The sequence below is a fragment of the Lycium ferocissimum genome, chromosome 8 (genome assembly GCF_029784015.1).
Source record: "Lycium ferocissimum isolate CSIRO_LF1 chromosome 8, AGI_CSIRO_Lferr_CH_V1, whole genome shotgun sequence".
Lineage (NCBI taxonomy): Eukaryota > Viridiplantae > Streptophyta > Magnoliopsida > Solanales > Solanaceae > Lycium > Lycium ferocissimum.
The window spans coordinates 23915759-23940892 of record NC_081349.1 but is presented as its reverse complement, the minus strand read 5'-3'; the positions used below and the strand labels follow the sequence as shown (position 1 = coordinate 23940892).

General features: G+C 33.3%; 2 protein-coding genes across 2 annotated transcripts; both read left to right on the top strand.

Moving 5' to 3' along the window:
• Positions 1 to 1016: 1016 nt before the first annotated feature.
• Positions 1017 to 5499, top strand: LOC132067644 (rust resistance kinase Lr10-like). Its single transcript, XM_059460937.1, has 4 exons — positions 1017 to 2222; positions 2988 to 2990; positions 3715 to 3792; positions 4181 to 5499. Exons 1-4 carry the CDS (start codon positions 1508 to 1510, stop codon positions 5305 to 5307), a joined length of 1923 nt encoding a protein of 640 aa, XP_059316920.1. The 5' UTR covers positions 1017 to 1507; the 3' UTR covers positions 5308 to 5499.
• Positions 5500 to 12458: 6959 nt separating this feature from the next.
• Positions 12459 to 20372, top strand: LOC132067642 (3-isopropylmalate dehydrogenase, chloroplastic-like). The gene is made up of 11 exons (XM_059460935.1): positions 12459 to 12734; positions 14493 to 14622; positions 14744 to 14855; positions 16495 to 16570; positions 16705 to 16793; positions 17980 to 18066; positions 18838 to 18954; positions 19070 to 19177; positions 19284 to 19337; positions 19421 to 19573; positions 19877 to 20372. Exons 1-11 carry the CDS (start codon positions 12515 to 12517, stop codon positions 19949 to 19951), a joined length of 1221 nt encoding a protein of 406 aa, XP_059316918.1. The 5' UTR covers positions 12459 to 12514; the 3' UTR covers positions 19952 to 20372.
• The last annotated feature ends 4762 nt before the right edge of the window (positions 20373 to 25134 follow it).

The window sequence follows — 25134 nt, the reverse complement described above, 5'->3', positions numbered from 1 at the left end:
AATTTAATAGTTGTTGATATTTTACTTATCTTTTTATTTTACTTTTATATATTGGATTATGAGATACTTCAAAGATATATTTTAGAATGTCTTTTTTTTTTTCATGAAAAGAGTTAATTTGTTCTACTCTATTTATTGTAACTTATATCTTTACAATTTCTTTTTGGGTTAATTAGATTAAACTCCCCTATAATATGATTTGGTTTCGGATACATTCTTTCTATATTAAATCAAACACTTATATTCCTTATATTATATAAATCATACACTTGCACTCCCTATGAGGTATATCCAAAATTAAATTTTTGAATATACTTATTTAAAATTAATACTTATTTAAAATTAAATTAAATTTTAAAATTAGAAGTATTTTTGTATTTGTTTTTAAGAAATTTAATAGAGAAGATAAGCCTTTTTAAAATCTCTTTTTTCAAGCATTTGATTAAAATAGAGAATACACATATTCTGAAACATGTATCTTTCGAAACATATAATAAGAAATGAACATTGATTACTTAATAAGATATCCAACAAATAGTAATAACTTTCCTACACTCTAAACATGTAACTTACTTTCATTTATTTTAATTATAGTATTTTATTGTATGAGAATTTTTTTTAGTTTATTTATTTATTTATTCGTCCACTTACATAAAAAACTTTTGATTTATAATTCTAAATTGTCTTTGAATAACTATATTTTATTATACATAGTTTTGGATAAACCTCATAAGGAGTATAAGTGTATGATTTCGGTGATATATGGAGTTTAAGTGTTTTATTTTAAAATACAAGGACTATATTTGAACTAAATTATATTACATGAGTGTATGGGGTAATTAACCCTTCTTCTTTTTTATAGGCATAACTTCTATTTTTTTTTTTTTTTGGCTGAATAGCCATAGCTGTTACTACATTTATATTGACATTTCTAGTATTTATCTACAAAAAGTAAAAAAAATAAAAAATAAAAATGCAGGGATATAAAACAATAGAACGCAAATTGGCCAAGCAGCCAAGTCCAAGAAAACCAAAACATAAGATATTTTCCATCCCAGCTGCCACACCCCTCAGGCCCTCACCCGCTTCCCTTTTGCTTCATCAATCAAATATCAAATTTGGAGTTGTTCAAGCTTTAATTTTCTTTCGAATTCTTATTTTCTAGTAGAAAGTTTTCAACCCGTAATCCCTCAATTAAACCAGGTTATGTGGGTCAGCCCAAATGTTTAATTTGTTTTGCAAATTGTGAAGCAATTACCACAAAACATATCAAGTCAGTCTCTTCACTGGGCTTGACAACAAAGTCTAGTTATTGCTGCAAGACTTCAAGTCTTTACACCAACGAGTAAGTACTTCGAGTCTTCCCTCACAGCACCTAATATACGTTTCTCAACAACTTTTCCAAATCGCTGTGCTTTTAAACACAAGTGCTGTGAACAACTGAGTTCATAATCTAATCTTCCTCTTCTTCAGGTAGGATATTGATTTTTTAATCAGTAGGTTCGATATGGCTATCACTTCATTTGTAAGCTTCCTTCTATCTCTTCTTCTGATCTTAGTTCAGGCAAAGGGAAACAATCATTCAACTTGTCCAAAGTCTTTTGCATGTGGAAATTTTACTGACTTGAGCTTTCCTTTCTATCTTTCTACACAACCTGACTGTGGAATTATTTCTATGTCTGGTTGTGATGCTAAACCATTTCCGAAAATCCAACTGCTTCCTGAAGGAGATTGGTACTATGCTTTACAGAAGCATGATTCATCAGTTTGGCTTGGGGATACGAAGCTTCAAAAAACGTTGACGAAACACAAGTGCCAGGCTTTTGACAAAAATTTATCCCTTCCAAACTCTCCTTCTATTTCTTTCCATATGATTAATCTTAACAACTTCTTCAAATGCAACACTACCAGTAATAATCCCCTAAACGTTACCCAGAAGAAGAACGATCGTTTTGCTGGTTATAATATGTACAATGGTTGTGAAGGCTTTAGCATATACTACAAGCTTTCCCAAGATGGTGATGAATACATAGGAGCAGACAATTTTCCTACCAACTGTACACTTATCAGATTGCCAATTCAGTCAAGTCATGGTGATTTGTTCAACTGGTTAGGTCCCGAAATTCTAATAGAATGGAAACTGTCTGATGACTGTTACCAATGTCAAGATGGTGGAGGTCAATGCCACACTGATAAAACCAACAAATTTTATTGTCAGAAAGGTAGACATCTCCAAAAAAATCTATATTTTCAAGGTCAAGTTCATGCATTCTTAAGTCCCTTTCTGTTTCATACCACATATTGATAGTATATTTGGAAACATTGCCCTCCTTTGTAGATGAAAAAACAACTACAAGTAGTAGCGATGAAAGAAAAGAAACAAATGTCCAATATGGTGGAGTGTTCTTTCCAGGTAATAAAATATATTTAATTTCTGCCATGTTATTCTTATTACAAAAAATTCATGCATATAATTTAAATTTTCATCATTTTGTATAGAGACTCATAACCTTTCTCTAGCAATAAAGAAACATAAAGAAGAGAGACTTAAATAATTTAGGTTACACAAGATATATGGATTACTAACTTCTCTTCCAGTCTTTGGTGGAGTAGGATCGGTGATGATAGCTTGTTTAGTTGTATACTTTATCTGGCGTTACAAGAAGGGGAAATTTAGTTCATGCCACCTCCTCTCGACAAGGAAATTGTCAAATATTTCTAATCATGATGTCGAGGGAGGCAGTATATACTTTGGCTTGGGAACCCGAAGCTTGAAACCACGTTGAGGCAACACAAGTGCCAAGCTTTTAACAAAAAATTCTCCCTTCCAAACTCTCCTTATATTTCTTTCAATATGCTTAATCTTAACAACTTCTTCAAATGCAACACTACCAGTAATAATCTCCTAAACGTTAACGGTCGTTTTGCTGGTTATAATATATACAATGGTTGTGAAGGCTTTAGCATATACTACAATCTTTCCACAGATGGTGATGAATACATATATATATATATATATATATATATATAAGCCTACCAACTGTACACTTATCAGATTGCCAATTCAGTCAAGTCATGGTGATTTATTAAACTGGTTAGGTCCTGAAATTCTATTAGAATGGAAACTGTCTGATGACTGTTACCAATGACACTATGTTGGAGATCAATGTCAGACTGACAAAACCAACAAATTTCGTTGTCAGAAAAGTAGACGTCTCCATATAATGTGCTCCATTTTCAAAGTCAAGTTACCATTTGTTAAGGCCCTTTCTTATTCCATATCACTAAATGATATGATGCAATAACATTATCCCGTGTTTTAGATAGTAGAAAGTAATAACAGTGAAAATATTCTTGGTTATGTGATTGTGTAAGATAGACCAACATAAGCTGGAGTATATTCACAACCCATGCTGGTTTTTGTTTTGTTTGCTTCTTTCTGTGTCATTATTTGGTCTTGAGAAATAGCTGTTATAGTGCACATCGTAGTTTAGGCCACACAATCTGATCGTAATCAAGAAAGTGTGATGTCCATGCTTGATTACACCTGCATGGGGACCCTAAGCTTCAACAACTTTGTGGCATCAAATATACATCTAGGCTTCAAACTGTCTCCTTTCCCAATTAAACTCTTATTCTCCTTCTTCTTCCTCAATAGACTTTTCGCTTAACCAGAGAGAGGTTTTTATAATCTGAAACTCACAAGTGTTAGAGTTGCAGATGTTAGTAATCTAATAGCAGGAACATCAAAAAGGGGTCACCTAAGGACAACCTGGTTCTCAGTGGCCACAGGTAACACATCTTCTATATTCTTTTATGAAACTGCCACTGCACAGCAGAGGCAGATCCAGGATATAAGCTCTATGGGTCCAACCTTTTTAAGGTTCTTAGTGGACATCCACAGAAATTTATGTTATGCGTCGATAGTACTGGTTCAGATGAACCCGGTGTTGCTACACTTTATCTCCCTCTACTGCCCAAAAACTTCAACAGATATAATTATTTTCCTTTTGCTCTTTCGACTTGTATTTCTTTTTTGTACATATATACAATTTGAATTGTCCCAAAAGCAGACTATTTCCCAGATAGTACATATACTTCCAGAATAGAATTATTTCACTTTCTCTGATGGTGCATGACTTCTTCTTCTTCTTTTTTTTTTTTTTTTTTTTTTCCACAGGTGCAGTTTTGTTTACAGTTGGACTGTTGGTTTTACTCTTCTACTTCAGAGAAAAGATTTTGTGCTACAAATACCTCAGGTTTTGGGAATCTAATGCTGAGGATCACAAAAAAGTTGAAGCTTTCTTAGAGAACTATGGATCATACGCTCCAAAGAGATACAATTATACAGACATCAAAAGAATCACCGGTCGCTTCAGAAGCAAACTAGGACAAGGAGGATTTGGTAATGTATACAGAGGAAATTTGCGTAACGGGAGCCAAGTGGCAGTGAAGGTCCTGAATGAACTAAAAGGAACTGGTGAAGATTTCATTAACGAGGTGGCAAGTATTAGCAGGACATCACATGTTAACATAGTGAGCCTTGTGGGATTTTGTTTTGAGGGTCGCAAAAGAGCTCTTGTATATGAATTCATGCCAAATGGATCTCTTGAAAAGTTTATCTATGAGGAAAGATCTAACAAATTTCGCCAATTGGGTTGGCCAATATTGTACAAAATCGCACTAGGCATTGCTCGAGGATTGGAGTACTTGCATCGTGGTTGTACCACTAGGATTTTGCATTTTGATATAAAGCCTCATAATATCCTGCTTGATGAAGATTTTTGTCCTAAGATCTCCGACTTTGGTCTTGCCAAAATGTGCATGAAAAAGGAGAGCATTGTGTCAATGTTAGGTCCACGTGGGACTATTGGTTATATTGCTCCAGAAATCGTTTGCAGAAACTTGGGAGGTGTCTCTCACAAGTCTGATGTCTATAGCTATGGAATGATGGTCCTAGAGATGGTTGGAGGAAGAAAAAATTTTGATGTTGGAGTTGATCGCACAAGTGAAATCTACTTTCCACATTGGCTCTATCAACGTATTGAACTAGATGGAGAGCTTCAATTAACTGGGATAATGAATGAAGAGGAGAAAGAATGTGCAAGAAAGATGGTGATGGTGAGCTTATGGTGCATACAAACTGATCCCTCAAATCGACCATCCATGAGTAAGGTTGTGGAAATGTTAGAAGGGAACCTAGTCTCTTTGCCAATTCCTCCCAAACCTTACCTTTATTCTCCGTCAAGAACAGAGGGAGATTCATCAGCAGTAGAACTGACCTGGTCTTTGTTTGTTGATATGTAAGCTATCATTTGTGTAGTCTCATTTTGTTATATAATTTTCCTCAATGTACTTGTATGTTCTTGAGTGTGGGAAGCAATAAATTCATGTTTTTCTTAATAACATCGCTAAAAGATCAGTGATTTGCCTAGGGAATTTCATAACTGCTGCATATGATATAATTGGAATGTACATTCTACTTATATGAATTTAATGGCATCCTAGACACAATCTGCAGGAGTATTTGGTTTGGTGAAGCAGATCAAACATTATTTATGATTGTTAGAATTCTTTCTGATTTCTGCCTCATATCTTAGTTAAGATGATTTACTGAATTGGCATCAGCCCATACTGTATGTCAATTAATAATGAAAATAGGTTCTATCAAATGAAGAAGTGTCATAGACGTTGTTGGGATTTTCATAGTATTTCTGAGATTCTAAGAGACATCAAATTTGCACAAGAATAAGACTTATTTTGTACTTAAAGCTAGTGAAAAAATATGCTTGGAATCTCGGTTGGTACTGAAGAAAATGCAGTCTCAGACTTCAGTCTTGCCACTGCAGCTCATTGCATTTTATCTCAAGAAAGAGAGAGAGGGAAACCAAGATATATAGGGCAACTTAATGCACTAAGCTCCTGCTATGTGCGGGTCTAGTAAAGGGTCGAAGCACATTAGGTTTGTTGTTCACAACCTTGTCACGGATTGTCCGATTTGGCCCAACAGACCTTATAGATCTGTTGGCTACCTCATCATCAAGCCTAAAAGCGTGCATACCATAGAAACTTGTGTTATACCTTATAAAGCCCTTCGCTTTCCTCTCCCATTCTTATATGAGATTTACCTAAGGTGTCACGGGTGGGGGGAAACACTATAAATCCTCCTAAATGGGTGGGGGGAAAAAAAAAAAAAAAAAAAAAAAAAAAAAAAAAACCTAAGGTGTCATGTGAATCTCTCCTTCAAAAACTTATATCAGCTATAAGTCTACTAGTCCTCTTTGACCAAGCCTCTGCCATGGACATCACAGACCTTACCTTGGATTTTGAAATATAGATAAAGCGACCAGTGCTCATATTTTGGCTATTCACTCAAAAGTTACTCAAGCCCGAAAGTGATATATTCAGACACTTTTTATGATGCATTAAGCCAAAAATTGAAAAACGTTAAAGTCAACTCATTTTAACCAAAAACCTCCTATCAGCCTAGTACCCGACTCATATATGCTTTAAAAAACCAAAAAAGTCCAATATTACATGTAATTATCTCATAAACAACCTAATTTTATAAATGTTTTTTGCACGATCATATAAAAATTTAAACTCATCAAAAGTTTCATAACTTCCCTTTTTTTCTCCCTTGTTTCTCTCTTCACCACATTAAACTTTTGATGGACATCCCATTCCTACCTTAGAATTTTTTATGGACATCCACTAAATATGCCAAAATCTAATTTTCAACAATATATATCATTCTTTCACCTATAAAAATCACCGTTGTTCCTATCATTCTCATATTATCTTTTTGTTCCCTCTTTTAACTTTCTCACAGTCGACAAGAAAGAACAGAGGGAATTAAAGAAATAATGGCTATCAACAAGAATATGACAACTATACTTTTTATTGCCATTGTTACTATCTTTGTTTCAAGCAAATTTGCATGGGCGCATGAGGAAATGCATCCCCACCCCCACCCCCACGCCGAACCCCACCCACACCCCGGCCACCCTCACCCCGAACCCCATCCACACCCCGGCTACCCCCACCCTGAACCTCATCCCGACACCCACACTCACCCCGGACCCCACCCACACCCACACCCCAACGGTCCTGAGGGACCAGTGTATGAATTTGCGGGGCAAAAATTAAAGATTGAACCAGGACATGAACCATGTTACCAAAAGTGTTATCAAGGTATTTTTGCTGGTGAAGGCAGTCCATTATATGCTGAAAAAGAATGTTTTAACACGTGCCACAACCATGGTAAATTTGTATTACCAAACTTTAGCCCTCCTCAAGCTTAATTTCGATCAACGTATCTAAAACAAGCACTCCCTCAATCTGTTATTCCAATTTATTTGATCACACGTATTATTTGGGGAGTCAAAGATGTTCTTCTTGGACCACATTTTTATGGAGGCACATAATTTCTTCGATTCCATGTCATATCAATTGTAACCAACAACAATCTTTGATATGTAATTTATGTTGGTGATCGTTTGTAATTTTAACATTTTTATGAAACATATATAACTTGGCATGGAAGTGATAATTTTACTGATTCGTCTTACACTTTTATGTGGATACAGTTCTTGTTTTTTTTAATTATTATTCATTCTTTTTAAAAATTTAAAAAAAAAAAAAAAAAAAAAAAAAACCAGAGAAAAAAAAAAGATTTCTGCTAAGTTATTGATTGGAGGTTGGAAGCAATTGGAACAGTCGATCAAGCAAAGAAAATGAAAAAAATAAAAAATAGAGATTGAGTTGCAAGAACATAAATCCCTCGTTTTATTTTTCAATTCTTTTATTATATTATAACGAGTTCTTATAAATAAAATAGCATGGATAAAATCTATCGATCGTAAATAATTTAACAAGATAGGTAGAATAAAGATAGTATCAAGTTTTGCTAGTCCGGCAAACTAGTGAATAACTGAACAAGACATGTAAGTTCTTCCAATTTGGCAAGACTTGCAAATGATTTAACAAGATACATAGAATGAAAATAGTATCAAGTTTGGTCGGTCTGAAAAAAGTCGTGAACAATTAAACAATGCAGTTTAAGTTTGTCAATTTGGCAAGAATTATGAACTGCTTAATAAGATATATATGTATAATGAAGATTATATCAAAATTATGCCCCACCGAGCAAAGCTTGTGAGCAAAACAAGATTTGTGAATTCGGCTAGACTTATGAACTACTATTCAACAAGAGAGGTAGATAATGATTATACTAAAGTTATGCCCCACACGATATAACTTGTGAACAATTTATTAATCAGGCAAGACTCATGAATAATTTAACAAGATAGATGTAATGAAGATTGTCCTAAAGTTATGCCCCATATAATTTGTTAAAAGCATAATATTTCTTTCGGCAGTATGTGTAGTATTGACTATTGATGCTACTGTTTGCAGAAATTGCTTAAATGACATGAATATTTAAATAACAACGTCAATGATCCTATTTGTGCAAAATCTCCTCCCACATAAAAGGCTTTTTTTTTTTGCGCGGATTGCCCTTCTTTTGGGGTGGTCTTTAAATTTTGCCCCCATATTATTGGTCTTTAATTTTTGCCCTTCGCGTTGCAATCCTGAGCTTCACGCAGAAATCATGAGGTTCTGGATTCGAACTCCCGCTCAAGCATAAATTAAAAAAAAAATCACAAGGCAAGGTTTAGTCCTATGTATCAGGACTCAAGATATACTTATTAGGAATAACCAAAGTTATGCGGACCGCATACTCATGCCTTTTCATGGCGTACTTGGCATAAGTATCTTTGGGTCCGGCATAACTTTGGTTATTCCTTAACAAGTGTATGTCGGGTCCGACATACTTATGGGCAAACTTTTAGTTAAGCCTTAACTAAAAGTCTTTTCTTAGTTATGCCTTATGGGGCAGACTTTTAGTTAAGGCATAACTAAAAGTATGCCCCATAAGTCATAACTTTTCCTTAAGACATAGACTTTTCCTTATAAGGCAAACTTTTAATTATGCCTTAAGGAAAAGTTCCACCTTATGAGGCATACTTTTAGTTATGTCTTATGGGGCAGATAACTAAAAGTATGCCCCTAAAGCGGAACTTTTCCTTAAGGCATAAACTTTGCCTTATAAGGCAGAACTTATAGTTATGCCGGGTCTGGCATAACTTTAGTTATTCGTTAAGGAAAAGTTCTCCTTATGGGGCATACTTTTAGTTATGTCTTATGTACACACTTTTAAGTTAAGGCATAACTAAAAGTTTACCTGAAAAGTAAAATATATATATATATATATATATATATATATATATATATATATATATATATATATATATACCTCGAAGGCAAAGTACGCCCCATCGGCGACTTTTGGTTAAACATAACTAAAATTCGCCGGCGGGGGCATAGCGAAATTCAAACTCGCCTTTACAAATTTTTTTAAAATTTTTGACTAAGTGGGGGTTCGAACCTGGAATCCATGGGTTTTAGCCGAAGGGTAAAATTTAAAGACCACCCCACAAGAAAGGCAATTCTGGGAATTGCCCCATCAAAGGCAGAGAAAAGGACATAAATGGCCATCCGACCCAAACTAATCCCACCGGATGGCCCAAGTTTCTCCAAACCCATCTTGTAGCCCGCCAGCCCATTTACTACCAAAAAAAAAAAAAAAAAAAGAGACCTTTTGTGGCCACTAAAAGTTCATTGCAAAAAAGGACTCTTTGTGTCGACTTTAGTCGCCACTAAAGATCAACTATATATAGAAAATGTATCATACGTATAAAAAAGTTTTATTGCTGTATAGAATATGTATCCCTACCGTATATATATAGAAAAATGTATTATAGGTTTGTATCATTGTTGTGTAATTTGTGTATAATAAATGTATCATCAACGTATACTCACTAATCATACATATATTATACATTGATTATACATTAATGATTCACATATTATACATATTTCATACATAAGTATAGAAAATGTATCATTGTTGTATAATTTATGTATAAACTGTATCATTCTTACATAGAAAACGTATCATACGTCTAGAGAATATATCATACATATACAATATATAAACTGTATCATTCTTGTATAGAAAGTGTATATAAACTGTATCATTCTTGTATAGAAAGTGTAATATATAATTCCAAAGATATGTATATAAATTGTATCATTCTTGTATAGAAAGTGTATCATACGTATAAAAAATATATCACACATATACGTATAGAAACCGTATCATTGTTGTATAGAATATGTATCACTACTATACATGTATAGGAAATGTATCATACGTATAGAAACTGTATCATTATTGTATAATATGTGTATAATAAATGTATAATTAACGAATAATTTATGAATAATAAATATATAATTAACGTATAATTTATGAATAATAAATGTATAATTAATGTATACTTACTAATTTTATTAGTTTGTAGTTGATATATTTTAGTTTGTTAAGTTTTCGATGATGGTTACTTTAGTTTATTTATTTAGTTCATCTTTTTTAATCCCTAGTAGAAGATTAGAAAAATAAATGAAAGTTTGCAGCGAACCTTTAGTGGCGACTTTAAAAGTCACCACAAAAAGTCTGATCGTTTTGTTTGCAGCGAACTTTTAGTGGCAACTAAAATCCGATACTTTTTTTTTTTTAGGGCCAACGCCTGGCATTAGTTTGGCCAAATGGCCAACTCAGGACATTTGTTCAAAATGGGGCCTTTTTGGGTCTTTTTTTTTCCCTGATGGTCACACCATGTACTTTTTCCTAAAAGGTACTCCGCAATACAATATTGGCCCAAATGTTCACTAGTGAAACGACATGTCCAAATTGCTACTACTTCCGGACAATTCACCAGATTGTCCTTCAAAGGCGCCGGTCTTTATTTTTTGGTCCTCAAATTGTTGATATTTAATTTTTGCCTTTTACCTAAAAAATTGATCGAAAATATCCCTTAGTTCTGGATTGGAACTCCAACTTAGTCAAAAAAAAAATATCGCACTGCAAAGGTTTCTCAAAAGTTATGCCTTTTAAGGCATAATTTGACTTAAGGCATAACTAAATCCTGTCTTTTAAGGTAGAACTTTCCCAAAATCTTGCATTATGATTTTTTTTTTTTACTGAGCTGGGGTTTGAACCCAGAACTTCAGGATATTTTTGGCTACTTTTTTAGGCGAAGGACAAAAATCAAAGACCAAAGAATTTGAGGGACAAAAATTTAAGACCAGCGCTTTTGAAGGACAATCGGCGCAAAAAAATGACTACTTCCTCCGTCCCAATTTTGTGTGATAGTTTGACTTGACTCGGAGTTTAAGAAAGAAATGAAGACTTTTGAAACCTATGAAACAAGTGATAGATATTTGGTGTGGTTCTAAATATATTCACTAAGGGTAAAAGGGAAAGTTTTAAGTTAAATTCTAAATATAAAAATGTATCAATCTTTTTAGGATAGACTAAAAAAGAAAGTGTATCATATAAATTGGGACAAAGAGAGAATATTTTAAAAGTTCCGAAATTTTAACTCTTATTTTTTTCGTGAATAAAACGTGAAACGACAAATGTTTTGGTATGTGTCATATTAGATATTTTCATTTTGAATATGAATATGTTAAGTTCGGGGTTAAATTAAGAACTAGTTGGTCCATTAGGCAAATATTCAATCCTGAAAATTAATTGAAGCCAACTTTATACAAATAGCCGGTCGGATATTGACATAGTTTCTTAATGGCGCCTAGTCCTAAAACTTATTTCACAAATCATAGCCACAGAACTTTAGCCATGTGTTAGTAGTTGGGAAGATTACAGGTCAATATATTTGGGTGATCTAGTTTACAGAATATATACATGTATATATTACGCATACTTATACTAAAATATGCATCTATTATACACATATAATACATATACCAGAGTATACATTGTGTATATTTAGGTTGTATTGATAAATTAGTTGGCCGAAGCGTACTTATCCGTTACTTTCTCATCTATTAGTTTCACTAAACTCCAAACTCACCAATAAAATATTTACACGACTATGTCACTTATGATATAATTATAAATAAATTTCTATCAAATACATGATAATTAATTTTGATAAAAATATTAACTACTCCGTCCGTCTCAATTTAAGTGTCATACTTTGACTAGTCACGGAATTTAATAAATAAAGTAAGACTTTTGAATCTTGTGATCCTCATTTAAAAATGTGTGTAATGTACTAAAATGTCCTTTGAGTCTGATGGTTATAAACTTGCGATGTAGGATACTTGAATTGTCAATTTACTAAATATAGAAATAAACATTCTTTTTGGCATTGAACAAAAAAGAAAAGTAAGACACGGGGGAGTAACTCATTATTAATCGGTGTATACAACTTAAATTCTTTTTTAAAAGAATAAATAAATAGGGGCTTGATGGACCTATTGGGCCTAAACCCGTTATATATAATAAATAAATAAAATGGACTGATTTGATATTCCAATTTCCACCAAACTCTGTTTGTTTCACCACTCTCAATCATCAACAATGGCGGCTTCATTACAGTTCACTTCAACACCTTTGAAGCAACTCCAATTTCATTCAAAACAACAAGTTCCCAAACACGCCGCTAAATGGGGTAGTATTCGGTGTTCCGCTACCTCACCTAGCAAAAGCTACAACATCACTCTTCTTCCAGGTGATGGTATTGGACCTGAAGTTATTTCTGTTGCCAAAAATGCCCTCCAACTCATCGCTTCCCTTGAAGGTAAATTGCTTAAAAAAAAAAAAAGTTACTGTAAGTTACTTGGATTTTAATGTAATTTTAAGTATATGTATTTTGTCTTGAAAAAATGTTTAATTTTATACACTCACGGGGTAAACAATGTTTACACAATTTTAATTACTGGTTAATGAATATCTTTATATTCATTAATAGGTAATCTGGTAAAAATAACTAGCAACCTGCTATTATAGGTTAAAATTCAATGAATTTACACTGTTAGTGTATATAACTTAAATCACTTTTTGGAAGTTAATTACTTTGATTTTAATGTAATTTTAACTATATGCAATTTATCTTGAAAAAAGGTTTAATTTTTATGCACTGACGAATGTTTACATAAATTTTAATTACTGGTAAGTATCTTGATAATCATTACTCTGTCTCATTTTAAATGTCTTAGTTGGACTAGGCACGGAGTTTAACAAATGAAGAGGGACTTTTGAATCTCATGGTCTTAAATTAACGATGTGTATAGTGTACTAAAATGTCCTTTGAATCTTTTGGTTATAATCTTGCCATGTAGGATGTTTGAATTGTCAACTTGCTAAATATAGAAAGGGGCAGCCTTTTTGGGATGACACTTAAATTGGGACGGAGGGAGTAATAGGTAAACAGGTAAAATAGCAAGTAAGCTGCTATTATAGGTTAAAATTCATTGATAATGTAAAATATTTATAATGTCAGTGTATAACTTAAATCCCTTTTGGAAAATGTTAAGAAATGGATGCCTTCCAACTTGTCGCCTCTCTCGATGGTATTTATTAAAAGAAGTTAGTTATAGTGATTTTAGTGTAATTTTGAATTTATGTCCTGACGATGTATTCAATAGTTACACGATTAGGAGGTAATTACTGGTAAATCTCTTGATAAGCATTAATTGGTAATTGAGTAAAACTAGCAAGTAACCTGCTATTATAGGTTAAAATTCACTGATAGTGTCAAATATTTACAATGTCAGTGTATATAACTTAAATCCTTTTGGAAAATGTTAAGAAAGGGATGTCCCGAACTGTTTATGGGAGAGGGGAGTAACTTGTATGTGGTTACTTTAACTCTTGCTTTGAATTTGTTATAGCACTATTACTCTTTCAGAGTTAATTAGTTTTTGTTTTTGAGTAGGATTTTAAAACTATTCTTTTAATGAGTATAAATATTGTAACTTGATGTCCAAGTTCATACTTTTAGCTCTGGTGTCGTACCCAAGAATTTTAACAAGGGTAAGGATTGTCGTAATTCTGGTTTGAAGCTATTTGGAATGACTCTATCTGTCTCTCATAGTGAGAAATTCAATCTAGCGGCATTCGATCACAGTATCCATTGACAGCTGCATAAATGACCAGAATTTGTTTTTCAATTGGCAGTGGTGCATATTGTGATTCAAAAAATTTGAACTTGTGACCTAAAGCAATTTTTGAACTACCTTTGCCATTATAATGAAAACTTCCCTTATGCAAGGGGATTCAGAAGTTAATATATATGGGAAGAAATTGTTTTTGCCCTATTTGCGCAGTATGATTTTCCAAGTTAGGGGACTTAATGTGGCTCTGCTACCGTTTAGGACGCAAGCTGACCGGTGTCGAAATAAAAGTTTATACTGGAAATTAGATTTGTTGACCCTGGTATACTGCTTCGTTTTATTTGTTTTTCTCTGGCGACAGAAAGAGTAAATTTTATTTGGTGATTTCAAGCTTTATTTGAATGTTTTTGGGGTTAAGGGTTTAACTCTTGGAAACATAACAGGATTTCAAATCACATTCGAAGAGATGCCTATGGGAGGGGCTGCATTGGATGCTGTAGGAGTGCCATTGCCTGATGAGACTCTTAATTCTGCAAAGCGATCTGATGCTACTCTTCTTGGAGCAATTGGAGGGTAACTACTACATGATAGGGTCTTCTTCTGAACATTTTGTTATATTTCATATGTATTTTTTGATTGAATCTCATACTTTCTAGTTTCTTGTCCTGGATTTTTCTTGCATCTAAATTTAAAGATATAAATGGGACAATAATGAAAAACATTTGAAGCCCGAGACTGGATTACTTCAACTTCGAGAAGGCTTGCAGGTCTTTGCTAACTTGAGACCAGCCACAGTTTTACCACAGGTAATTTTTGTTTTCAGTTTCTAAAGACTGTAGCTATCACCCAAAAAAAGACCGTTATATCAATTTGAGAGTATTTCTCAACTGCTAACCGGCTACATGTTTGACTTACAAGTTTTGTCATAATGAAAATTGCAATACACGATACCATGGAAATACCCCTTATATCAAAGATAAATGGGCACTACGTAACTTTATTGCATCGAAAAAGGCTACAATATGACTATCCTATGGCCCAGTCTTGTTCAGTCAATTATTTCCGAACAAGGGTGTTCTATTTTGTTGGTAATAACGAAACAATTTTGTCATAGGAACAAAGAGAAGCAGATTTATTCTATACTCTATACTCTGTAAGTTATAATCTCAAAGTTAGCATAAAGGGAAGTTGTCTAATTTATTCCGGATTAAGAATTCTTTTGACAGGCCTGTTTGGGTTTAAAGAATAAAGTTTCGTGAAATGAGAGATATGGGAGTATGTAATCAGAAAATGAGCACATGGAGAGCATGTACATCTCCCTACACCTTTTGACACGAGCAACCTCCTTGATCCCTACCTTCTACACTTTGGTCCTCCAGCACAAATTAATCGCTGGTACTCCTTGAGCAAGCTAACAATGATTGGCGAAACAAGACTACTGCTAGTACCACCACTTTTATAAATTCCACCTACCTCGTCGCCAACGCCATACAGTTGCTCAGAAAGTAAGTATTGTTGCAGGATATGTCTGAGTAGAGGATTCTAGTGGTAATGAGTATGAGCAGGCAAGTGGGTGTGAAAGCATTTTAGTGAATTTTGTCGTTAGAAAAAGGCGGAGGCACAGACCAGAGCGTGTAACGTATAATGTGAAAGTAAGTAAGAGGATAAGCGCTAAGGAAGAGGCATAAGCCCAATAATTCTTAAAAGGGGAGTGAGCCCACCAAATTTTTGGACATTAATTGATTAAACTATAAAAATCTGTAGAGAATATTTTTAAAATTTCATAAAATTCTATAGAAAAAATTAATTTGCTATCTGAGCATAATAATTTGTAGAACTGTAAGTTCTGATTAAAACAAAATTGATTGTACCTTACCTAGCTGCTAATTATAGAATAACATACTAGTTATCAAATGTTTTAGTTGAAACCATTTTGAGTTACATGTGGCAAAATATGCTAGAAGTGGATTGTCTATTAACACGTATTGGATATTGTAAGCTGTATGTGCTCTTGAAGCAGAGGCGGACCTAGGATTTTAACGCAATGGGGGCACTAAAGAAATTTGAGCTAGCTGCTTAACCAGTGTCCCCTAAAGGCTATTAGTGTTTAGGGTGCCAAGTTAATGATATAATCATTTTCAAGGTATATACACATACAAGAGTTCCGCCGAAGTGTACGGGACCCCGTGACCCCTCAATTTTGAGAGTAGGTCCGCCTCTATCTTGAAGACACGAGCCCTTTTTGTTAATGTCAGAACTTGCAAACCATTGGACCTCTGAGGTTGTGTAAATTTAGTCTCTCTTCTACGAAGCAATCATGCACCATCATTTATTGCCAAACAGGAAATATACTCTTCTTGAACTTGTCTCTTAAATCATTGTACATGTAAATTACATTATGTATTTAGCAGATTCCCACATATTCATATTCCTCACTTAATGCAGTTAGTAGATGCTTCAACTTTGAAGAAAGAAGTCGCTGAAGGTGTAGACCTAATGGTTGTTAGGGAACTTACGGGAGGTTAGTTTGGAATTGTGATGGTCGTTTATATTCAAATCAAATTCCGTCATCTTTGAGTTTTTTCTTGAATTTTCTTTCTAAAGATGGGCTCTCCCCTTGATTGCAACTTACTGTATCTTCGTCGTGTTAATTAGGTATTTATTTTGGCAAACCAAGAGGTTTCGGAACTAATGAAAATGGTCAGGAAATAGGTTTCAACACTGAAGTCTATGCAGCATATGAGGTAATTTGCCTAAAAACGGCTGCTGTGCTTTTCTAAATATAACAAACTGTCTAGTACAATTATTCAGTCCTAATATTTTTTGTACAATAGCTTCAAGTGAATGTTCACTTGAGATCGCATTGGAGAATCTGATGAAGTTTTCTGTTTCCTTCTTGTTTTGATTGGAAGAGTAGTTCAGTTGTGTCATGCTGTTTGTTGGCTAGAAATTGATATGCTATGTTGCTCGGACCCTTCACTTTTGCTGCCGCACCCGTGTCCGACACGACACGACACCGACACCGTCACCGGATTCGTGTCGGATCTGGTCAAACGACACTTATTGAAAAGTGGACTCTGACCAAATCCATGGACCAATCTGAGAAAAAATTTGAGACAAATTGAAAGAAACGGAGAGCTCTTGAAAAGTGGACACTTATTGTATCTTGAAGAGTTTCAAGTTAATTAAAAATTAATATTTAATTATAAATGAAACATAACTATAAAAAATTATTTTTGTTTTTTATTTCTAGGCATAGATTTTGTTATTTTTCTTATAATTTTAAATTAGTTTCAAGTTAGTTAAAAATTAATATTTAATTATAAATGAAACATAACTATAAATAATTATTTTTGTTTTTTATTTCGAGGTATAGATTTAGTTATTTTTCTTATAATTTTGAATTATTTTAGCCGAATCCCCGCACCCGTATCCTCACCTGGATCCGTACCCCCGAATCTTAAAATTTAGATTATGCCGAATCCGACCTCTAGATCCGTACCCGTATCCGACACTCGACACCGAGTCCGAGCAACATAGTTGATATGTTGGTTGAGTTTGTTCCATTTGAGAATTTGGTATTATTTTCTTTTAATATTTAAATACGATTAACTGGTGGTTATAACAAGTGGTTCAGTTAACTCCAGTAGTGTGCAGTTTCTGAAGTTTATGTCTGAACAGACATCTGTATAAGAATTTATTATCTTGGAACTATTGTCAAGCTTCATATTGTATGCAAAAGTTCCTAGTTATTAGCTTTGCTCGTCTAACTTAACTCTTTCATTGTCATTCAATCACTGTTAAAGTTCACATGGAAACTACATCCAGTAATGTCTTACTGTCACTGAAAGTAGGATTGATTGAGATCAAACTTACCTGAAATTTGTTCCCAACCTTTACATTTGTGGTATTCGGCTTAATTTCTTTCAGATCGACAGAATTGCTCGTATTGCATTTGAAACTGCAAGGAAGCGTCGAGGAAAACTCTGTAGCGTAGATAAAGCAAATGTTTTGGAGGTAAAAGCTTATCTTTCTTTCCCTGATTATCAACCCTTCATTTCTTCTCCTCTTTATCTGGTTTCCACTTTCTTGTCTAATTCCATTTCTTTTATAAAGCAATTAAATCCATTAATACTTTCACCAACATGGCGCCAGAAAGTCTTCACTGCATATATGACTTATCTTTGATCCCTCCCCATCCCCGCCCCCCCCCCCCCAAAAAAAAAAAAAAAACCAATAAAAAAAGAAGAAGAATCTAGTCAACTAATCAGATATCTATACAAAAAGGTATCTATTCTCTGTAACGGAAGTACACTAGAATTAGAAAGGTATCTATGCTCGTTATTCTCCAAGAATATCTTTCAACTGGTTCCTGTATCTTTTTCTACAAATCATCCAGCAAAAACCAAAGTGGAGTTGTTCTCATGCTACTCTTCTTCAATCACGAGTCCTCACCAATCTCCACAAGCCAAGGTGTCTACTGCTGAATTTGTTAATGGCAAATCCAATACCAAATAAGGGGAATCAAAAACCCACAAGTCTTATGCAATTGTAAAATCAAGTGATCAACCAAATCTACTCTACTTTAAGCAAGTTTCTCGTTTATCCTTCAGCAGGTGATGCTTTAAAAGAATTGTACTATAGACTAAAGTTTGCATTGTTTACTCTAATATTCCGCTACTTAAAATTGCAACTGGGAGACCATAAAGAAAGCATTGAGGTTGACCTCATTAAGGGTAATTTCTTGTTCTATAGTGATGGAGTTCATGATTTTGAGATATTGGCCAGGCCTCTATGCTTTGGAGGAAGAGAGTTACGGCGATAGCCTCAGAGTATCCTGATATAGAGCTCTCCCACATGTATGTGGATAATGCAGCCATGCAACTTGTTCGCAACCCAAAACAGGTTTCATTTTACTTTTGAAATATATTTTTACAATTCTTGTTTCTCAAGTTTGGCCTGAACATGCCGGTTGACACACTAATCCATGGAGTTGATCCTCGATATAATCATAATGCAGTTTGATACAATTGTGACAAACAACATATTTGGTGATATCCTGTCCGATGAAGCATCAATGATTACAGGAAGTATCGGGATGCTTCCATCTGCCAGTCTTGGTGAAAAGGTATAGGAGGATAATCTCATTTCTTTAGAAATATTGATTCTTTTTCCTTCTCACTACAAATTCTCTAATTTAATCTCCTTTATTTTTGGGCACGTATTGCCCCTAGGGACCTGGATTGTTTGAACCTATACATGGTTCTGCTCCTGATATTGCTGGGCAGGTTGGCTCTAGTCTTTCTTTCTCTTTTGTGCTTTTCGAAAATTCGCATATGTTTATGTTTACACATTAACTTTAAACATGAAGGATAAAGCAAACCCTTTGGCAACAATGCTCAGTGCTGCAATGCTTCTGAAGTATGGCCTAGGTGAGGAGAAGGCTGCTCAGAGAATTGAAGCAGCTGTTTTAGACACCTTAAATCGAGGATTTCGTACCGGTGACATTCACTCAGCAGGACAAGTGAGTTTTTTCTATATTAAATAGCTCTATTACTAAATCGCCAACAGCATTTTTTCCTCCTTGGGATTTAGCTGATCTCTAATTCTTGTCGGTGTTCATTTAGATCTCAAGCTTCTTGATTGTAAATTTTTTAATCTGTCGGATCTTGCACTTGAAAGACATGTTGGGCATGCAACAATTATCCAAAAAACGAGAAAAAATAGATTATTCTAATCCTCTATGCATAGGTTGCACCAACTTGAATGCTGAGTTTTTTAGTAACTAATGCTTTCGTATCAAACTTGCTGAATCGCTTGTCTTCAGAAATTGGTCGGGTGCAAGGAAATGGGTGAAGAAGTGCTCAAGTCTATTGACAGCAAAACTCCAGCTGCTTTTTAAAATTATGAAGAGGCTTCCTTGAGACCTTAGCAAATGATCATTTTGGCAGATGCATTTGCAGTCAGTAGAATTTTGCCATTTATATGATTGGTTGAAGGATTCAAAATTGCTGAGTGTTGCATCATAGCCTAAACGTCTTTATTCTTTTTTCTGATGTTTTTGAGACATTATTTTGTTGTAACATGAAGAGAACCCTAGAGCAACAGTAAAGTTGTCTCTGTCCATGGATCACGGGTTCGAGCATTGAAATCACCCGTTGCTGCCTATGCTACACCCCCTTGTGCTGGGGTTTTTCCCCGACTTTTTGTAAACGCGGGATGCTTTGTGCATCGGTCTATCCTTTTCTCTATTGTAACATGGAAGGAAATGAAAATAAGATTTTTGACCTTTGAAAAACTGGAATGGAACAACTGTTGACCAATATTCGTGCTGTCGTCGCTATGTTATCTCTTTCTATCTGGACCAAATTTACTAGAAATATCATTTTGTAATTTCACTTTCTTTCACGTATATTTCTTTGTTATTATGTTGCTATTTTTCATTTGGAATTAGTGATGTAGAGTGTTGGAGCTAACCTAACAAAATATTTATATTTTCGCTTAATCAGCTTAATCAATTTTGCATGCATATTCATAAAAGACTTATTCTCTTCTATCTCAACTAAATTAAGTAAAATGATCGTTTTGTAGCTTCCTCAGCATATTGTGACATGATGATAAATATTTCTTCATTCTTAATCAGGTGTTTTGGATTTAGGCGTTGATATTGAAATCCCCTTTAATATGTTGGCTGCGTTTTCTCCCAAAGTAAAATATTCTGAGGTTAATTTGAAAAGGCGAACATCAAATGAGTAAAAAGAAAAACCTCGCACCCCGTCCCTATTCCCTATACATGTCCTTTTCATTATCTCTTTACATTTCAACCAAATACATAGTTCAGTATCGTCGAGATTAAAAAATACAAAAAAGCATGGAACGAGATACCAAAAAGAAGAAGCAATTGTTGTGCTAGCCAAGAATTGAACCCAAAAAGAAAAAAAAAGTTATAGCTATAAATTCCACGAACAAGAAAAAGTTATAGTTACAAATTCCACGAATAAGAAGAAGAGTTAAAATTCTACCACAGAATAAAGATAACTAAAATGTCCCATTAATTCATCATTACTAAGCAAAGACTAAAATGATATATATACTCCTATCAATTAACCCAGTAGCGGAGCTAGAAATTTTGTCAAATGTGTTTGAATTCATATAATCTATATATTAAGGGTGTTCAATATGGAATATATGTCCGTAATACGTAATAATTGACATGTCTACATGATATAATTTTTTCGGCGAAGGGTGCGGGCTGTGGCTCCGCCACTGAATTAACCATGATTATTAATAAATTAAGGTACATATACATATCATGTGCTTTTTGGTCCGATGACTAGGAAAACGACTAAGGATTGTGGTAGGATGAATAGAAACCCTCCATCCTCAATCAGAAGTCTTGGATTTGAATTTTGACTGTGTAAAAAGTCATGTTAGGGAATACTTCTCCCTTTAATGTGCCTTTCACGATATAAATTTGAATTAGTCCGAGCTCCAAAACTGATATTGGATGCCGGTTAGGAATCCAAAAATATTAGGAGAGAATACTGCCCTTATTGATAGGCGAGAAGACAATGGAGAATTGATTCCTTCCATAGTTCAAAACTATATAAATCAAATCCTTTTATTTTCTTTTGCTTTGACAGTGATAGTATATAATTAAATAGGATGTACTTAAAGATACTGAATGAAATAAGGAAAACAAAAAACAAAGGGCAAGGAAAACAATGACTGTCCAAGTTCCTACCAAATGTGATCAAACATACAAATTTCAGTTGGCATTTGAGTTATTTTTAATATGAATAGAGTTAATGCCACAAGCACGAAAGTTTTTGTTGTTACTTTTAAAGGAAAAAAATACTTTGGTTCTTTAGTAATTGAGTTTTTATTTATTTTAATCTTTATAATATTTGACTTTTGTACATTTAATTGAACAAGTTTTTGATTCATTGATGTAGTAAATAATATATGAGCTAGTTTGTTCGCTTCATCAAGTTACTTTGACTCCTGCCTAATTAGTAGAATTGTTCGTCGAAAGAAAATGTCTATTTAAACCTAGAAAGGGGGCGAGTGTTAAAACTTAAAAGGTTAATTCCACTTCTTTGCAAGGTAGTAACACCGATACGTTTGAAGTGATCATTTTCTAGACTATTAAATATGCCTTAATAATCACAGTAGTGTTGATTGAAATAAACATTTACAAAATTGAAATGCTTGTAAAATAAAACAACATCAGTGAGGTAAATCATTTTTTATTTTCATAAAAAGAGTTTAAAAATATAATATTCATAATTGAAAGTAACTAACCATGAAAGAATGTGATGGAGAAGCTTATTACTTCAAATAGTTTACCGTAATATGACGCAAGAGCTTCTCACACAATAGATTCAAATACCTTATCGTCTTCTTTTTAATCATATAGGTATTGCGTCATAGTGAGTTTCTAATCTCGCTAATATTAACACATCCTCGACATTTCAGCGTCAGGATAATTATCTAAAAAATATTTTTGACCATACCAAAATACAGAGTTGAAATACAAGTAAAAGAAAACAACACCAATAAAGTTAATCATATTTTATTTTAATAAAAGAAGTTTTAAAAAATATTATCCATAGTTAAAAGCAACCAATTATAAAAATTAAAAAAAATTAAAAATATGACGCAGAAGCTTATCATTGTTGATGCAATAGTTTATCATATTCATATGATGATTCACTAGCTTGTTTGTCATTTTGTTATCGTGTTATAGTGGTGTTTCTAATTTCACTATTATTAATACACCCCTAACATTCTAGCGTTAGAATAATTACTAAGAAAATATTTTTGACCATACCAAAATTCTAATTTTTTTTCTTCTTCAAATTAAAAAGACACTAACTACACATAAGAGTTTATCGTATGGTATCATCATGTGATGATTCACTAGCTTGTCATCTTAGTTTTTTCTTCGTCATTCAGTTATCGTATTAACATACGATAACATACCTCGCCAGCATTAACATACCTCTAACGTTCCGGCATTAGAATAATTACCAAGAAAATAGTTTTGACCATACCAAAATTCTAAGTCTTTTTTTCTTCACCATTAAGGAATCATCAAAGGGACTGAGTACTGAGTTATGTAGTCCAAGTCACAACCCCTAACTCGTCCAACACGTCAATAGACCTGTCCCATTTCTCTCAGAACCCAAATGGGTATTTGTATATCATGAAAACCTTTACTTTTTACCTAAATTTTCAAGGGTTCTTTCACTTTCATTCAATTCTTGAAAAAAAAAAAAACGAGTTATTTTTTTGCAATCTAAATGGTTAATTTTTAGCTAAATCTTTGAGGGTTCTTTCTTTTTCATTCAATTCTTGAAAAAAAAGAAGAAGTTATAGTTACAAATTCTACCACAGAATAAAAAATGATTAAAAGGTAAGTCTTTAACATAGGCTATCCTTGGGGGGGGGGGGGGGTTGGATTGAGCGACTCGATTTGTACTAAAAGGTCCCATTAACTTGTCATGATTAAGCAAAGACGAGTGATGTATATATTCACACACACTCATATCAATTAACCGGGGGGGGGGGGGGGATTGAGCCACTCGATTTGTACTAAAAGATCCCATTAACTTGTCATGATTAAGCAAAGACGAGTGATATATATTCACACACACTCATATCAATTAACCATGATCAATAAAGGTACATATAAAAGGCACATTTCATGTGTTTTTTGTTTAAAAACCACTGAGGATTATAGTAGAATGAATAGGAACCTCCATCCTAATAAGAAGGATTGTAGTAGGATGAATAGGAACCTCCATCCTAATCAGAAGTCTCGGATTTGAGTTTTTGGTATGTGAAAAGTCCTGTTATATAATACTTCTCCCTTTAATGCGTCTTTCGCGATATAAATTCGAATTAGTTCGAGTTCCAATACTGATATTGGACATTGGGTAGGGAATAAAAAAAAAAAAATTAAAAGAATCTTGCCCTTATTGATTGGTGAGAAGGCAAACGTAGAATTGATTCCTTCCATAGTTCAAAAAGAGGGTGTTATATATATATATATATATATATATATATATATATATATATATATATATATATATATATATATATATATATATATATATATATATATATATATATATATATATATATATATATATATATATATATATATATATATATATATATATATATATATATATATATATATATATATATATATATATATATATATATATTGATTCCTTCCATAGTTCAAAAAGAGGGTTATATATATATATATATATATATAGCAACTCTCAATCACAACTACATAAAAAGCATCAAATCCTTTTGTTGTTTGTTGTCTTTTGTTTTGATAGTGATAGTATATAATTAAATAGGATATACTTAAAGATAATTGTATGAAATAAAGAAAACAAATAAAAAGAATGACTATGTCCAAGTTCCTACGGAATGTGAACATACAAATTTCAGTTGGCATTTGGAGTTGTTTATAATATTAGTAGAATTTATGCCACAAGCACGATAGTTTTTGTAGTTACTTTTTAAGGATAAAAGCACTTTTGTTTCTTTAGAAGTAATTGTCTTAGTCTTTATAATATTTGATTATTGTACATTTAATTGAACACGATTTTTTCCATTTATGTAGTAAATGATACTGTATGAACTATTTTCTTCATCAAGCTATTTAGACTCCTGCCTAATTATCGCAATTGTTCATCAAATGTCGATTCTAACTTCTAACCTATCTACAGAAAGGAAGCAAGTCTTCGAGGTTGGTTCCACTTCTTTGAAGGATGATGATATCGATACTTGTGAAGCAAAAAATGATCAGTTCTTAGACTATGAAAATACATTAATAATATCCTAAGAGGCGATTGAAATAATCAGTATACAAAATTGAAACGCTGATAAAAGAAAACAACAGTAGTGAAGTAAATCTTTTTTTTATTCTAATAAAAATTTATAAAAGAATATTATTCATAATTGAAATTAACCAACCATCAAAAGAATGTGACGGAGGAGCTTATCATTTACTACCGCAATATTTTATCCCAAAATGATGCAGTATCTTGTCATATGATA